This window comes from Erinaceus europaeus, chromosome 2 (genome assembly GCF_950295315.1).
Source record: "Erinaceus europaeus chromosome 2, mEriEur2.1, whole genome shotgun sequence".
In the NCBI taxonomy this organism is placed as follows: Eukaryota; Metazoa; Chordata; class Mammalia; order Eulipotyphla; family Erinaceidae; genus Erinaceus; species Erinaceus europaeus.
In genome coordinates, this window is record NC_080163.1 from 82,654,658 (window position 1) to 82,671,682 (window position 17,025).

General features: G+C 37.4%; 1 protein-coding gene across 10 annotated transcripts in view; it reads right to left on the bottom strand.

The window, feature by feature from the left end:
- MTUS1 (microtubule associated scaffold protein 1) overlaps positions 1 to 17,025 on the bottom strand; it is a 165,928-nt gene that overhangs the window by 14,350 nt on the left and 134,553 nt on the right. For 9 of the 10 annotated variants that reach the window (XM_007516286.3, XM_060183457.1, XM_060183481.1 and 6 more), the window contains one exon: positions 13,113 to 13,179. In XM_007516286.3, coding sequence (XP_007516348.2) covers positions 13,113 to 13,179 — 67 coding nt within the window. Of the gene's footprint in view, positions 1 to 13,112; positions 13,180 to 14,171; positions 14,358 to 17,025 lie in introns of those variants that run through there. The other variant, XM_060183509.1, reaches the window with a different exon arrangement.

The window sequence follows — 17,025 nt, forward strand, 5'->3', positions numbered from 1 at the left end:
ATTTTTTTCTAGCTAAAAAAGGTCAAAATAGAATTTAATTTTGTTGTTAACTATGAGTAAGATCAAGGGAGGATGAAGGAGAGAGAAAGGGTCAAATGAGGGGAATGGGTAGTTTACTGTTATAATAAGCCAAGCATGGGCCCAGCCCCAGATAATGACTTCAGCCTGCAGCTGTGCACAGACCTTTGCTCTGTTTGAAGTAGCAGTGTTGAGTAGAAAACAGCTGGACTGAAATGTTCACTCACACAAACGGCTCTGTTTTGAATTAGCTGGCCTAAGTTCCAGAGGAAATATTTATTTGGCATGAAGACTCAAGAACTATTTTTATTTTATAGGACGCACATCTACACATTGTATCAAGGGTTCTCAGAGTGCTCTGGTTGGCTAGATAACTTGGGGAGGTGGGGAAGTATCAACCCATAGTTCTGGTTATGGCCTTGTCCTTATATTTATTACTAAGCAGGAAATTTCTAATACCATCTGTGTTTTTTCTTCTGTTCCTAGACTTGTCTCATTCTTACTTCTCCAGAATTCTTCTCACATTCAATTAATTAATCAAATACCTCAAAAGTAAAAAAAAAAAAGTTAAAGCTAAACATAAAATCTTTCAGAATTTGGACTAAGTAGACAAGAAGTAGTTAGTTACATGGATAAAAAAAATCTATAAGATATAGTCAAACTAGTCTCTTGTCTTTGTCATATTAACTATTTCAGATGATTTTTCAAAAGTATATCTGTGATTAAGGGCACAAAAATGCAACAGCCTAGAGAAGAGTTGGATTGTATACTTCATATACATATTAATAAACTGTAAAATCTGTCTCCCCCAATCTATCTTAAAATGAGAAACTTGAATTTTCAGGATTAAGGAAAGTAACAAAGAAACTAAGTCAATCATAGGATTAGTACTAAAATTTAAGATTAGAAGTCAGTATCTTCACCGTCAGTGCGCCAGACCTGAGAATTCTAGGCCAGCAATATAACAGACACTCCCCTAGCAGTTTAAAACACAGGTAACTGAACCAAGGAAAAAATATGTTGAAATACTTGAGAACTGTCATTTTCACATAATTATTTGGATGGCATGTTAAAAAAAAGTCCAATTCTGGAGCTAAATATAACCTCTGGAAAATATAACTTGATTTATCCAGCTCCTTTAGTGCTTATCCCCAAGGAACAGAAGGGAAGCCATTACCCAATTAGTTCAGGAGGGCTTTTCTAAGAGGGAGAGGTCAGACTTTCATTATTTCCATCTTACTGAGAATAATTTCTCTTTATAGAGGAAAATATTACATAACCGCAGCCATAAATTTTTAGAGACATAAATAAGTATCTTAACAGAATAGACCGAGAATATTTGGGTTCAAATTTTAGTCATGTCATTTATTTTTATGTAATTTCAACAAAATGTTTGGCTTTCTATTCTGTATTTCCTTATTGTAAAAGTGAAGGTATTAATGCCTTGTCTACAGGTTTAAAAATGGAAATACAGAGAGTCGGGCAGTAGCGCAGCAGGTTAAGCGCACGTGGCACAGAGTGCAAGGACAGGTGTAAGGATCCCGGTTCGAGCCCCCGGTTCCCCACCTGTAGGGGAGTCACTTCACAGGTGGTGAAGCAGGTCTGTAGGTGTCTATCTTTCTCTCCCCGTCTTCCCCTCCTCTCTCCATTTCTCTCTGTCCTATCTAACAACAATAGCAATAACAACAATAACTACAACAACAATGAAAAATACAAGGGCAACAAAAGGGAAAATATTTTTAAAAATTTTTTTAAAATGGTAATACAAGTGAAATGCTTGGTCTGGTACCTGAACAGAGTTAAGAATGACTAGCTTTTTAATATATAGGCTATGTATTTGATATGCGGACTCTCTCAAAAGCCTAGACCAAGTAGATTAGAAGCTTCCAATAGCACAGCTATATACAAGATACTGGGTACTGTCCAGCAAACCATAACAAAGGGACTTTTCAAAGTTAACCCAATTAACAAATAATGTGATGATAATATTAACTATTGAGTGTCTTTCTGAACCCTAAGACAGCAGGAACCTCACATCTTCACTATAGAGCCCCTACTTCCCCCAGTCCTGGAACCCTTGGATAGGGCCCACTTTCCCATATGCATCTCCCAATCCAAACCAAATAACATTGCATCTGCCGATCACAACCTAACCAAGGCAACGATTGCTACCTCAACATGCTTCACCTCAGAATGTATCCAGAGACTTCACGTGTGGAATGACAACCCTTCAGCTTCATTACTCGGGTGAGACCTTTCCTTTAATAGTACACTCTAATTTCATCTCAGGTAGTTCACTTTCTAACAAAGTCCCATAACCTAGATATACACCAGTTTCTGTGAGAGAGAGCTTATGTGCACACGTATCCATAAACTACTGCAAAATATATATCTGAAAGCAGGACTACACTAGAGTTTGCAGTTCCAGATGCCACCAGGATGCTGGCTAGGCTTCCCTGGATTGAAGACCCCACCAATGTGTCCTGGAGCTCAGCTTCCCCAGAGTCACACCCTACTAGGGAAAGAGAGAGGCAGACTGGGGGTATGGACCGACCAGTCAATGCCCATGTTCAGCGGGGAAGCAATTACAGAAGCCAGACCTTCTACCTTCTGCATCCCTCAACGACCCTGGGTCCATGCTCCCAGAGGGATAGAGAATGGGAAAGCTATCAGGGGAGGGGGTGGGTTATGGGGATTGGGTGTTGGGAATTGTGTGGAGTTGTACCCCTCCTACCTTATGCTTTTGTTCACTAATCCTTTCTTAAATAAAAAATTAAAAAAAAAAAAAAAAAAAAGAATGACTAGCTTTGTCTACGGCCATACCACCCTATCTCGTCTGAGAGAACACACCCGATCTCATCTGATTTCCGTAGAATGACTAGTTTTTGTGTCTGAGTAATTCCCAAAGACATGCTTGGGATCTACAATAGGATCTAACAGTTAAAAAGAATCTTAGCTTGTATCAAGATAAACATATATTCATACATAGGCAACTATCAGATTAAATTCTTTTAATTGTGGAAAGTTTTTAGATTTATAGAAATGGTATAAAGATAGAACACTGAGTTCCTATATGCCACTCACCCAGCTTCCACAAATATTAACATGTTATATAACCAAGGAATATTTTTCCAAAAGTAAGGTTTTAACATTGAAACAATAATATTAATTCTTACTGCAGACTTTATGTGGATTACATCAGTTTTCCACTGGTACAAGTTTTAAAAAGAATAAAATTTTAAAGTAAGTTTAGTCTTTCAGAGAAGTTGCTAGCCTAGAATAAAGAGTTCCCAAATATTCTTACCCAGGGTCCCCAATGCTAAATATCATTTATTATGTGGGATATATGTCAAAATTAAGAAATCTATAATAGTTGATTGTATTAACTGAATCACAAATTTGGTCCTTTTTTTTTTCTTTCTTTCTGTTTTAGGATCCAATCCCAAGATATCACATTGCAATTAGTTTTCATGTCTCTTTTGATTTTTGTCTTGTTTCCCATAATCTTGACAACAATCTTGAGTGAGGAATTTGTAGATTGTCCCTGTTTGTGCTTGTCTGATGTTTCCTTTGCATGTTTCTTTCAACCTAACAGTACCACTTATGAAAATTTACCTTTAAAATATGCTCCCTCACAATATATGTGAAATTAGGGCGAGGTGAAGCATTTTTTTGTAACTGAAAATTACACTGAAAAATTTCTGTAGCAGGAAAATATTAGAAACCAATTAATTAACCCTTCAGTTAATAAAATATCATGAATTTTATTTTACTGGAAGATAATTTGAAATGGCAGAATTGGGCCTAGAATTCAACCTGCTCACTCTTTTTTTCAGCAAGAGTTCTATATATGGAATTACAGAGCCTAAGCTGAATGGTTATTTTCTCAACTTGAGGTAAGCAGTTTAGCTCATGTATGTAGTAACCACTTCTGGGTATGAGTACTGAATTCTTTTGTGGATAAAGTTTAGCTGAAAATGGCTGAAAGGTTAAGCATGGTAAAAATGATCCTCACTTCCCTCTTCCACCCACATCGATGAGTTCTGACAAAATTTTCTTCACATCTAAAACAATGACCTGGCTCAATTGGCCACTCTTACTTCAAAAATGCTAAGTGGGTCTCCATGGAGTTCCTGGTTTTGTCTTCAATAAAAGTCTTAAAGAGGGTTTGCTGGTTTTCTACTTAGTCACTGGCCAGCAGTATGCTACAAAAAAAGATAGTCTCATCATCACCGCAACAAAATGCACAAAACATTTAGGAATGAAAGTAGATTGAAGACAAATGTCTGGCTGAATTTCTGACATAATGATTTAAGTTTCAGATTTGAGGAAATACTTTCAAGTTAAGGGTATTGGTGGAAGCTCATTGTCATTTGCAAGGACCAGGGTTCAAGTTCCTGGCCCCTAGCAGCAGGAGAGAATCTTCACAAGCTGTGGAGTAGTGCTACAGGTATCTCTCTGTCTCTCCCTCTTTGTCACCCTCTATTGAAAGAAAAAGAAATAAATGGCTGCCAGGAATGGAGTCACATAGGCACCGAGCCCGAATAGTAAGACTAGTGTCTAAACAAAAAAAGACTTTAAAGATATCTGGCAGTGCACTGTCTTATTCTGCATTTTAACAAGATTTATTTTATCAGTGAGGAAATTTGAGAACCACAGCTCTAGACATCTGACATTAAACTAAGAAAAACTGAATATATCAAAGCTTGAGTTAGGACAAGGAACAAAACAAGGAAGACTCAATAAACTTTCAAAACAGACATTCTCAGTAATGTCCATCTGTGCAGGCAAAAACATGGCTATTTACAGCTAGACACAGACTAAATTAAGAATATATGAGTATATGTAGGTAAAAAATCAGTTATATTTGAGCTCATCTTCAATCAACAGTGAGATATAAAGAGCTCTTTTCCTGATGTACAGTTCTTTTTCATTATTATTAATACATTCTTCATTAAAGCTCAATTCAAAAACCACTTCTGGAATTCTGCAACTCCAGATGACTTAACCCTAGAGAGGTTTAAAAGTACTTTAAATACACAGACATGCTAAACTACACTGAAGACAGAAGTAAAATAGTGAAAGAATTCACACGTTCCATAAGGTGTAAGGTAGTCTGAAGTTCATAGACACCAACTAAGTGTTGATTAGGCGAGTTGTTCTCACTGCTTTTTGGCATCACCAAATCATCTCCCCCTACTAAGTAAGACTACTTAATCTAACAATGTCTACACAAGTTTTGAATTAAATAGATGCCAAAAATAGTAATCAATGGTAGTATATATTTCAAATGATTTTCCAATCTTTCAAGTCATTTCATCAAACTTTCATGTTGTGATAGCTAACATTTGATAGTTTAGGCATACTGGGCTCCTTCTAGACCGACCAGTCAACGCCCATGTTCATCGGGGAAGCAATTACAGAAGCCAGACCTTCTACCTTCTGCAACCCTCAATGACCCTGGGTCCATGCTCCCAGAGGGCTAGAGAATGGGAAAGCTATCAGGGGAGGGGGTGGGCTATGGGGATTGGGTGGTGGGAATTGTGTGGAGTTGTACCCCTCCTACCTTATGTTTTTGTTCATTAATCCTTTCTTAAATAAAAAATTTAAAAAAATAAAAAAAGAAAGCTACTTAACTTTGAGGCCTCAATTTTTAAAATATAAGCCAGTTTAACTTAAAAATTGAACATTGTGATAAAGATTTTTACATTGTGATAAAAATGTTACTGCCATACCCATTCTCCTATTTTTTACAGAGAGCAAAATCACTTTTTTTTTTCTTTTACAAGCCTTTTATATAATTACAATAAATCCAGGAAATTTTAGTGAGCTGCAAGTTAAAAGCCTATTTGTGTCATGAAATAGCAAATAGGACAAATGTATAAAAGATGCAGGTTAGTCTCTCTCTCCATATATATGTCTTTTAATTTGATAGGACAGAGAGAAATTGAGGGGGTGCATCAGAGAGAGAAAAGACACCGGCAGCACTGCTTCACTATTGTGAATCTTCCCACTGAAGATGGAGAGCTGGACCTGGAACCTGGGTCCTTGTGTAGGTAGCTGGTTCTCTCTTTCTCCCTTTCTCCCTTTCTCCCTTTCTTTCTCTCTTTCTTTCTCTCTTTCTTCCTTTCTTTCTTTCTCTCTTTCTTTCTTTCTTTCTTTCTTTCTTTCTTTCTTTCTTTCTTTCTTTCTTTCTTTCTTTCTTTCTTTCTTTCTTTCCCAAAGCACTGCTCAGCTCTAGTTTATAGTGGTGTGGGGGACTGAACCTGGAACTTCAGAACCTCAGGATGAGAGTCTCTTTGTATAACCATTATGCTATATCCCCACCCTGTAGGTCAGTCTTAATTCTGATGTTAAAAAAGTAATTTACTGGGTGGTGGGGAGTAACATTAAGTATTATGCAAACAGATTCCAATGCCTGAGGATTCAGTGTCCCAGGTTTAGTCCCCCATACCACCATAAACCAGAGTTGAGCAGTACTCTGGAGCAAAAAAAAAAAAAAAAAAAAAAGTAATTTACTTTTTCATTCATTAAATTATTTCCAGTGATCAGAACTGATTAAAAACAACAGGACCCCCCCCCCCCCGCCACGTAGTATTATGGGCCTCTACCACAACAGTTTTGATCCAATACAACTCCAGAAAGTATCATAATGACACCTTTATTTTCTATTTCAGATGTCAAATATTTGCTGTGGATATAACACATAACATTGAACTATAACCTACTTCAAGGACACACACTTACAAAATGATCTGCTGATATTAATCATTTGAGATTGTTGGACACAATAAAAATGTTATCAAGATAATTATAAACTCATTTTATTAATCATTCTCAAAAGACACCTTATTTTTCAAGTTAATAGAAAAATACATTTTAAAATGATTGTGCATATTATAAGGTTAAGTTGACTTTCCTTAGCTACTTGTTTTATATTTAATTTGTCTATTTCAGTGAGAGAAGTCAGAACACTACTTTCATGGATATGCCATGGTGCACTGAGCCTAGAGCGTCATGGGTGGGGGGGGGGCAACGGGCGGGGGGGCATTTAAATTTTTCATATTCCTTTTTATTTAAGAATAATGTGTGAGAATTAAAGAAAAATTTGAACTTGTATCAAAGTATGGAAGATTTCCTTCATCCCAGCAAAGTTCCTCTATGGTCCTTTCCAGCAGGCCCTTATTCCCCTAGAAATACTTATCTGATTTTTACTGCCATGGGTTAGTTTTCCTGTTTTAAAATTTCATATGCAGGGAGTCGGGTGGTAGTGCAGCGGGTTAAGCGCACATGGCGCAAAGTGCAAGGACCAGCATAAGGATCCTGGTTCGAGCCCCCGGCTCCCTACCTGCAGGGGAGTCACTTCACAGGCAGTGAAGCAGGTCTGCAGGTGTCTATGTTTCTCTCCTGCCTTTCTGTCTTCCCCTCCTCTCTCCATTTCTCTCTGTCCTAACAATGACGACATCAACAACAACAAGAACAATAACAATGAAAAACAAGGGCAACAAAAAGGGAAAATAAATATAAATAAATAAAATTTCATATGCATGGAAAAATACAGCATGACATTTTAATTGTATTTGTTATTATTATTATTATTATTGGATTGAGAAAGAGAGAAATTGTGTGTACTCAACCAGGTGCACCACCACCTGGGCTCCCACTTGATTTTTTTTGTGCTTGTCTTTCATGAAGCATGTTTTTAAGACTCATCTTGTGTAATATTTATTGATAAGTTCTGATTTTTTTCAAATTGTGTCATGACCTTTTTCATATTGCCTATAGTCTCTACTATGGTCATGTGACTATGGAAAAAAAAATCTATCAAGTGGTATAGCATAGTTTCACTTACCCTTTGAACAGTGTAGATGGCAAGAGTTTCATCGTCAGCTATTTTCCATCTTTTCCCCATATTTTCAATGGGAAATTAGCTACTGTCCTTACTTGTAAAATCATGTATTCACTCACTAAAGTACTAAATACCACCTGTCAGGCTACAAAGAATAATTGTCTTGCCCTGGAAGATTTCATGAGTCTAAACTATATAAAAAGAACTATAAACAAATAAGTATAAGAACAAAGAATCTTGAAGGGCATAGTTACAAGGCACAATTAACTTGCTTGAAAGATTTAGGCATAACTGAATACAAGATATTTTGGCTAGAACTTTAAAATTAGCAAATGAGAATGAGTTTTAGAGACAAAAAAACAAAACAAAACAAAAAACACCAGACAGGTAGTAGAGAGAGAAGGCAACACTTCGGGAAAAGAAGATAGATAGCGTGTGTATAAGAGGAAGAGAAAAGGAGATATGAAAGTGATGCGCATCCAGACATGAAGGCAGACTGGAAGGTTACGGTCTGATGACAAATGGTTTTTGGTATGTTTGGCCTTTTCCCCAAAGCTGAATTGGAGTAACTTATGTTTGTTAAGTCATATCCAAGAGAGGACACGTGGGAACTAAGTGTGATTCTGATCGCATATGGAGAGATAAGAAGTGAGCCTGGGGCAAACTAACCTTTTAGATGACCACTGGAATATATTTGAGTGAGAGAAATTATGAACATAAACGAAACAGCAGAGAGCTGGGAAATGAAGGGGGGGGGGCAGAGTCCAGGTCCTGGAACATGATGGCAGAGGAGGACCAAGTGGGGTTGAATTGTTATCTGGAAAATTGGCAAATGTTACGCATGTACAAACTACTGTATTTTATTGTCAACTGTAAATCATTCATCCCCCAATAAAGGGGGAAAAATAAAAAAAAACAACCTCAAATGCCCATAAATATGTATCTAGTGCATCTTAAAGTTAAAAGCAGGGGGAAGGAGCCAGGTGGTGGCCCTGGCTGAGTGCACATGTTACAATGCACAAGGACCTGGGTTCGAGCCCCTGGTCTCCACCTATAGAGGGAAGCTTTGCAAGCAGTGAAGCAGGGCTGCAGGTATCTCTCTGTCTCTCTCCCTATCACCCCCTTCTCTCTTGATTTCTGGCTGTCTATAGCCAATAAATAAAGATAATGTTTAAAAAAAGGCAGGGGGTAATCAGTGTTATTAATGAGCCTGCTATATGAAGACACAATAGAAAACATAAAATATAATAAATGCATGAATGTAAGTGAACTATCTCTTGGGTTTTATGAGAACTGCAGTGATTATGGGGACAGGAGATACAGTACTTTGAAGGGTGTGGTGACTTATGCATACCATGTGGGTGTGAAATTATACCCCTGAAATCTCATAATTTTGCAAAGCACTGTCAAATCAATAATAAAAAAATGAATAAATACATGAATTTAATAGATGAAGGGCTCACTGGAGTGAGGAGTATCCTCACATCTTTCATTTGAGGAGATCAGAAGGTGTTCTGGAAGAGCATTTGCAGAAGCCGTTTTACACAGTGTTATAGTCTAGACCACAGAAATGTGCAGGATGCATCTAAGTAAGTTGGGGTAATTTGATAGTAAAGGAAGGATACTTTTCAGAGTACACGTGGAAGGGAAAATGGAAAACAGATTTTGAAGATCAATGACACAGAACTTACTTGGGCTTCAGTGTTTCTGAGTTTATAAGGCATGCTTTATTCTTTACAGTTTTTAGTGGTTTGGGGACTTTGTCTCATTTTTCATACAGGAGACAAGAAAACATTGCCCAAAGGGAGAATGACACCTTTCCATGGTGGTAGCTCACTTTTCTTGTGTTGCCTATGATTGACCAAGCACTATGCCAATTAATTCAAATGTATCACTATTTCACTCAAATTCCATTAAAATCTTGCGTTATATACACACACACACACATATATATATGTACACACGCGCACACACACACACACATACACACACACACACACATATATATTTACTTCCTTTCACCAGTAAGGAAACTGTACTCAATTAAATGACTTCTAATTAGGACTGGATGGACACAGTCCATACTCTCTTCCAGTTGAAACTGAAGAGAAATACAATAGGAATTCTGAGAGCACTTTTTAATCATATCACTATTCCTTTCTGTAGCACAGCCTATGTCCTCATAAAATAGCAAATGCAATTAATCACTACATAGTAACAAACAATATACACATCAATATCTACTACTTAATGGCAGTTGTGATGCTTTACAGCATGCCCCCTCACATGGATCTTAACTACCCTTGAGGCAATTATTACTGCCACTTTTATAGTAAATGAAATGGGACAGAAAGCCCGTCCTAATATGGCTTGTCCTAAGTCACCCAGCTACCAAAAGTCTGAGCCTAGATAGTATGACAACACAGCCTTACCCCTTAGCCCTACGGCAAAGTTGGCTATAGGTAAATTCTGTAACTGAGTTTTAACGTTTGCTATATGCAAATTCATTTTTTTCCTTTATCTCAGTTCAGGCTATAAACAACCAAACTAAGAACTCTTGAGTGTATTCTCTCTGGACTATTTCATCAGAACTATTTAAAGATTTCTCTACTTTTCTCCTCACAGAACCAATACCCTCCCCTAAACACTTTACATTGTCATTTGAACATTTTGCCTGATATGACTGCAGCAGTGGGACAGTCCCTGCAAGTATAGCCTTGGGTGACTGAATGATATGGCCAGGCCAACTACTGCTTCCCACATTCCTGATAGCAGAAGTAAAAGCACACTCCCTATCACAGATGGGAAGTTGAGAGTGGGTACAAACTGTTACAGCTATTTCCTGTGAAGGCTATGTGACTAAAGGGAGGTGCTCGATACATGGGTCTCCATCTAAATTACTTTACTGTGCTATCCACTAACAGGTAAAAAGAAGTTCACCCATTCAAGTAATGTGAATAAGAATAGTGTTCTCTGGTGTTTCTGACTAGTCTTGGAGAGAGGCTGAAATGTGAACCACAAAGTAGGTTCATCCCACTTCCACAGGGTTATAATGAACCCCAAACACACACAGTAAAGCCTTTCTCCTGATCTAACTTTAGATTCATTACATTATTTAAGGCAAACACAAAAGCAAAGATCATTTGGGTGATCAGAAAGGAAAGCAGTGTAGTTAAATGACATTGCAGAGATCCTTAAAGTCTCTGTGAATTGGAGAAGTCCACTTTTCCTTGGAGATCAAATTTTAAACACGGCCAATTATCACTTAATGTATTTGGAAACTTGAGTTTTTTCTCTTAGGACTAAGACTTCTGTATTTCATTTAAACTGTTTACCTAGAATTCTCAAGTCTTTGAGGTCTTTCAGTTCTACCTGCCTTAAGGAACCAAAATAAACAGCTGGGGAGACAGCATTATGGTTATGCAAAAGATTTCATCCTGAGGTCTCTGGTTCAGTACCTGTTACTGCTATAAACTAGATTTGGGCAATGCTTTCATAAAAACAAATACACACAACCAGGTAAGAAAAGTACACGGTGGAATTTAGACTAGCTATGATCTATTACAGCATATTCACAAAATCTAACGCAGGGAGGTGGGGAAGGCTTGCAGGAACATTGAGGTTTCACTGTACCATAGTGGAAGAAGATGTTCGATGGCGGCAAGTGTAGTATGCAGACATCTATCACAAAGGAATAAGACACTTTACACATGTACTAACTATTAGATTGTTGGAAAAGCCATGACACTTTTTCACATAGGAAAACATTGAAAAATATGCCATAACTTTTCTGACAACCCAGTATCTTGTAAATCATTATTCTCCCAATAAAAAATATTTTTAAAATAATTTATTGGTTAGAGATAGCCATAATTTGAGAGGTAAAAGTGTTTTGGGGGTGGGAGAGACTGAGACCTGCATCCCTGCTTCACCACTTGTGAAGCTTTTCCCCTGTAGGGGCTTGAACCCAGGTCCTTGTACATTGTAACATGTGTGCTCAACCAGTGCACCACCACCCAGCCCCAAAAAATAATTTTCTAAGAAGAGTCCTTCATTACCACAGCTTAAAATGAGATCAGGAGAAGATGATGCCCTAGAGAATTAGAGAATGTGCAAGGTTAGCTAGGAGTTTGACTTTGCCTCCCACTGTGTGATGAACAGAGAGAATGCAAGCGAGGAAGTCTTGATCTCTTATTCATTGTCTTTTGATCTCGGTCTTGAGGAGGGTGGGAGTAACTTAAGAGTATTAAGTTCAACAAATTTTATTGTTGATATTCAAACTATGGTCTTGGTCCAAGTTAAAATGGGTAGTTACTCCCTAGAACTAGATGAATATAACTTTAGTTTGATTGCTGTCTTTGCATTATTGATATACATATCCACACATACTAAAAGTGAAGACACATACAAGAGAAGAATGCAAAAGCAAATGCTTTAGCCTTTCAGTGAATAACCCCACAACTGGCTGACACTAAAGCAGGAAGATGATCCTTTATAATAAGGTTGCACTGAATAGGGAAACCCAAAGCAATCACTTCACTCCAATATGTTATTTGAGGTTAAGGGGGGGGGGGGTTTACTGTCTTTACTCCAAGAATTCAAGGTCACTTCCAGGAAAAACACGAGCCAGAGTTGAATTCACTCTGCAATTGGCAGCATGAACCGGGTGGTGAGTGCCATAGACATCAGAGGCACATGGCTTTCTTTGGAGCAGGATCCATTCACCAACACTCCCATCCCAACTAAAAAACTGGCATAAAATACCCTATATACTCTCCTACATGTCATATTATTTTTAACTTTATACTTGCCCCTCACCAAGCACCCTAAGAAAGTATAATGTAAGCACTGTCATCAAAGTCAGTTTTCTAGCTACTCTACAATATGAAAAGTGGTTTTGGCGGGGGGGAGGAAGCTATGATGGAATTATTTAACCTGAACCCACATGATTTACCAAAAAACCCAAACCAAAACAAAAAATATCTGCCCCTCTCTTTGGGAAGAGAAATGTTTTAGTCATCAGCTTTGCTAAGCATAGTCAGATTCAGTGCCAGGAATTCTGTGAACTTGAGGTCAAGCTGCCAAGATTCAAAAGAAATGTTGATAGTTAAGTGTTTCCAGATACCAGAGTGGGACAGCTAAGTGACTGCCAGCATGCAACTCAAGTCACAACGCAGATAGGAAACCCAAATTTTCCAGTTTTCTCCTTGTCCCATAAAACTTAACAACAACAAAAAGCTCTTACCTAGCTCTCCCCGGAGGTTAACAAGTTCTTGAGATAGGGTTTTGTGTTGTTTCAGTGCTTCCTCCTGCTGCGGAAAACACACATCAAATTACTAATGTTTTTAAGAGGGTCCTTGTTTGTAAGGTACACATTTGTTATCATTAGGAAAATCAGACTTAGAATTGAGAAACCAAGATATAAATCATTTAGACTAACAGTTTGTGCTGCTAAAAAACACAGATGTCCCTCCGTTGTTAAGGAAATTCATGTTTCAAAATCTGTATTTTTTCCAGGTCCTCATGAAAGTTTCATTTGAGGTACTGAATGGTTGATTTAAAAATATTTACTTTTAAGCCATGCTTCATTGCTGATCCATAGACCCTTTCAGCCAACATATACTGCACTTAAGATATTCTCCTTCTCGAAGGGCAATAAAGGCCTAATCAGTTGAAGATAAATATTTGATGTTCTAAACACATGCACTTATATGCACTTTGTCCTATATTTGCAAACAAAGTTTTGCTACAGAAGTCAACCCTTTACTTCTGAAAGGAAGACAAAGTTATAAGAACTACTGTGAAAAATAATTCTTTAAAGAAATCATTAATTTGATTCAACTATACATTATTTTATAACCATTACTGTCCTTTAGATCAGCTACAATTTTAAGATGTTAGAGGGACAACAACAACAACAAAAGTCAAAGAAAATCAAACAGCTGTTTCAGTATTTTAAAAAAGCAACTATCAATCTTTCAATAAACAACAATTTTCAAGTTAACAGCAACTCATAGCAATCCTTCATACTATGGAGATATAGTAATTATCAATATAATTGGTTATTAAAAGGTAGATTCCCTACCACCAGAGTGTTACACTAAGAAGCTCCCAGAAAATACCCTCACTAGGATCACCTAAGACGGAGCTCCAGCCGCATCTTGATCAGTATTGCAGAGATCATGAGACCAGCCTTTGCAGGCAGAGTTGCTTGTCATCATAGCATTTTTCTCTAATTCCAGACAACCTCTGCCTTAATCCCTGAAATTCTTCCAGAAAAGTACTATAAACAAATACAAATTACCCTTGTCGCTGCACATGGAGAATAGAGGCACATTTTGCTGCTGGGACAGCCCATTTTCCAGCTTCTGTCTCCAACTCCCCCCACCCCCTACACTGTCCCAAGTGCACAGGTGGCCAAGCCACCCACCAGTCAGGTCTGTCTACATTCAAAGCTCTACCAGGAGGAGCGCCATTGGTCCTCGGTTAGCCTTACTTCACGTCCTGCAGGTTACCGTCTGCTTCAGAGGTCTCTCTCTTTACAGAAGCTGATGCTGCAGCTTCTGCCTTTGGCACAAGCAGCCTGTGATTACTTAAAGCCACAGCCCTTCATTTATGAAAAATGAGAGCCAGACATTAGACTGATCGATTGCCACTTACTTAAATATCAGCTGGTACAGTGGAAAGAAAAACTGACCTGCTCTGTATGGATAATGGAGTTATTTTTAGATATGTGAGGCTTTTTAGTCCCTTCCCTAATTGAGGTCATTAGGTTATTACACTTACTAACAGAAAAAGGAAACTGGTTCTCCCACAACAGTATATTAAAGGAGTTTATTATACACTAGGAATAGAATAATGAAGCATGCATATTGTAGTCTAGGATAAGAAATATTATTGGTATTTTTTGGTATTTTCTGGAAATTTTAACTTAAATGTTTAAAACATGGTACACTGGTGGTTCAAAGGAAATACGAAATATTGACTTGAGAGTTGGAGGTCAGGTGTATTCTACAAATTTTACTTTTTTACCTTACACTCTATTTCTCTTCAAAGAGCTAAGAAAGATAATACTACCACTACCAAATGGAAAATTAACAGTGACTAGAATTTAAGAAACATTTTATCACTGAGCACATTTTTTTTTGCCTTAATAGTAATTTAAGATCTTGATTTAAAAAAAATGTAGTAGAAAGTTGATCTGGAACCAACCACAAACTGATGAGTCCAGGTTTCAAAAATAATCAAGTATTAGCTTCTTATTCTTTAAAGGATGATTTCTTCTTTAAAAAAAAGGTTTTATGCTTTTTTGTACTTTATTTTTTTGAGAGACAAAAAAGGGAGAGAGACAGACACCTGTAGCATTGCTTCACTGTTGTGAACCTTCCCCTCTGAAAGTGGAGACTGGGGGCTTGAACCTAGGTCCTTATGCATAGTGACATGTATACTCAACCAAGTGAAACCACCATCTGATTCCTGTAATTGGCTTTTTAATGTAAAAAAGGAAAGTTAGAGGGAAATCAACTTGGGTAAAAATGAGAAAAAATTAAGTAAGATATATAAGCTTCTTTTAATCTGATAAATGTAAATCTTGATTTTCTTAGTAATCTAGCTCAAATAACCATTAGCAAGTTTTGTCACCCAAGTGGTGGAAAAACCAGCTAATGGCTTTATTAGATCGCCACACGTGAATAGAAATAAAATAGTGGTTCAAAGATAAAATATATATATATATATATATCCACACATGCAATCCTGTATTCAATCAACTTGCTTGCAATTCACACTTTCCAATAGTATTATTTCTAGTTCATGGATAAACTGTCAAGGATGTTGAATCATTCAAGTTTATGGAAAATAAGGATTATAAAACCAGTCTATTTTTTATTACTTTGAAAAGTACTTTTGTGATAACTGATGTTCTATCACAAAAATACATAATCTTTTCCCTTATTGAATAGGAAAGATTTTTGAGGGCAGGAAATTTCAATAATCCCTGGTATATTTTCACTGTAGTCACCTATCCTGTCTTGAATGCCTGGAAGCCATATATATCTTCCAGTGTCAGTCAATTCCAAGCACAGTAACAGGAAAACCCTAAGCTCTGACTATTCTTTTTCTAAATGGATTGTGTCAATGTTAGTCAGTTCTTCCTTTCTAGTGTGTGTTTTTTTATATTTATTTATTCCCTTTTGTTGCCCTTGTTTTCTTGTTGTAGTTATTGTTGTTGTTATTGATGTTATCGTTGCTGGATAGGACAGAGAGAAATGGAGAGAGGAGGGGAATACAGAGATGAGGAGAGAAAGAAACCTGCAGACCTGCTTCACTGCCTGTGAAGCGACTCCCCTGCAGGTGGGGAGCCAGGGGCTCAAACCGGGATCCTCACCCAGTCCTTGCACTTCACGCCACCTGAGCTTAGTCCGCTGCGCTACCAGCCGACTCCCCCTTCCTAGTGTGTTTTGAATCCACTGCACTTTTCTATTAATACAACCTTTCACCCAATCCTTATTAATCCTCCACATTACTTCGTAGAGGACTGCTATATTATTACTTCATATTCCTTGTACATATAATGCTCTTCCTCAAAAATAGCTTTTCATTGACCTTATTTAAAAAACAAATCCTTCACACCACTTCCACAAATGTCAACTGCCCAATTCTTTTTTAAACTTGACTCCTTTTCTAAGTCTCACCCAACATATATAAATCCCACTCCAATCTAAAATGTATAGTTTTCTTTACCTGAGTCACTATAAAACCTTCTTATGAATGCTAAATGTCAATCATAGACAATGCCCTCCCCTCCAAATGCCTAGAGAGGGCTTTTCCTTTTGAATTGGTTATTGCCTAGTACCAATTAGTCAAACGCCATTTCATATACCATGAATGACATGAAAAAAAAATTAAGACATGACCTTGAATAAGCTTGGGACCTAGGTAGAAGTAAAGTGTCCTGGCCCAATTCTTTGATCATCTCTTAAGACAGATGACCTTGCCTGACAAGACACAGTACAGAATGATGAAAAAAAAAAAAATCAAGGACTTTACATACAATCCTTTAAGCAACACTGACCATAATGCCCAAACCACAATGTATACTTCTCAAGGGCTGGTTTATATCTAATCCTTTAAGGCCCTTATCCATTACTTCTATATGA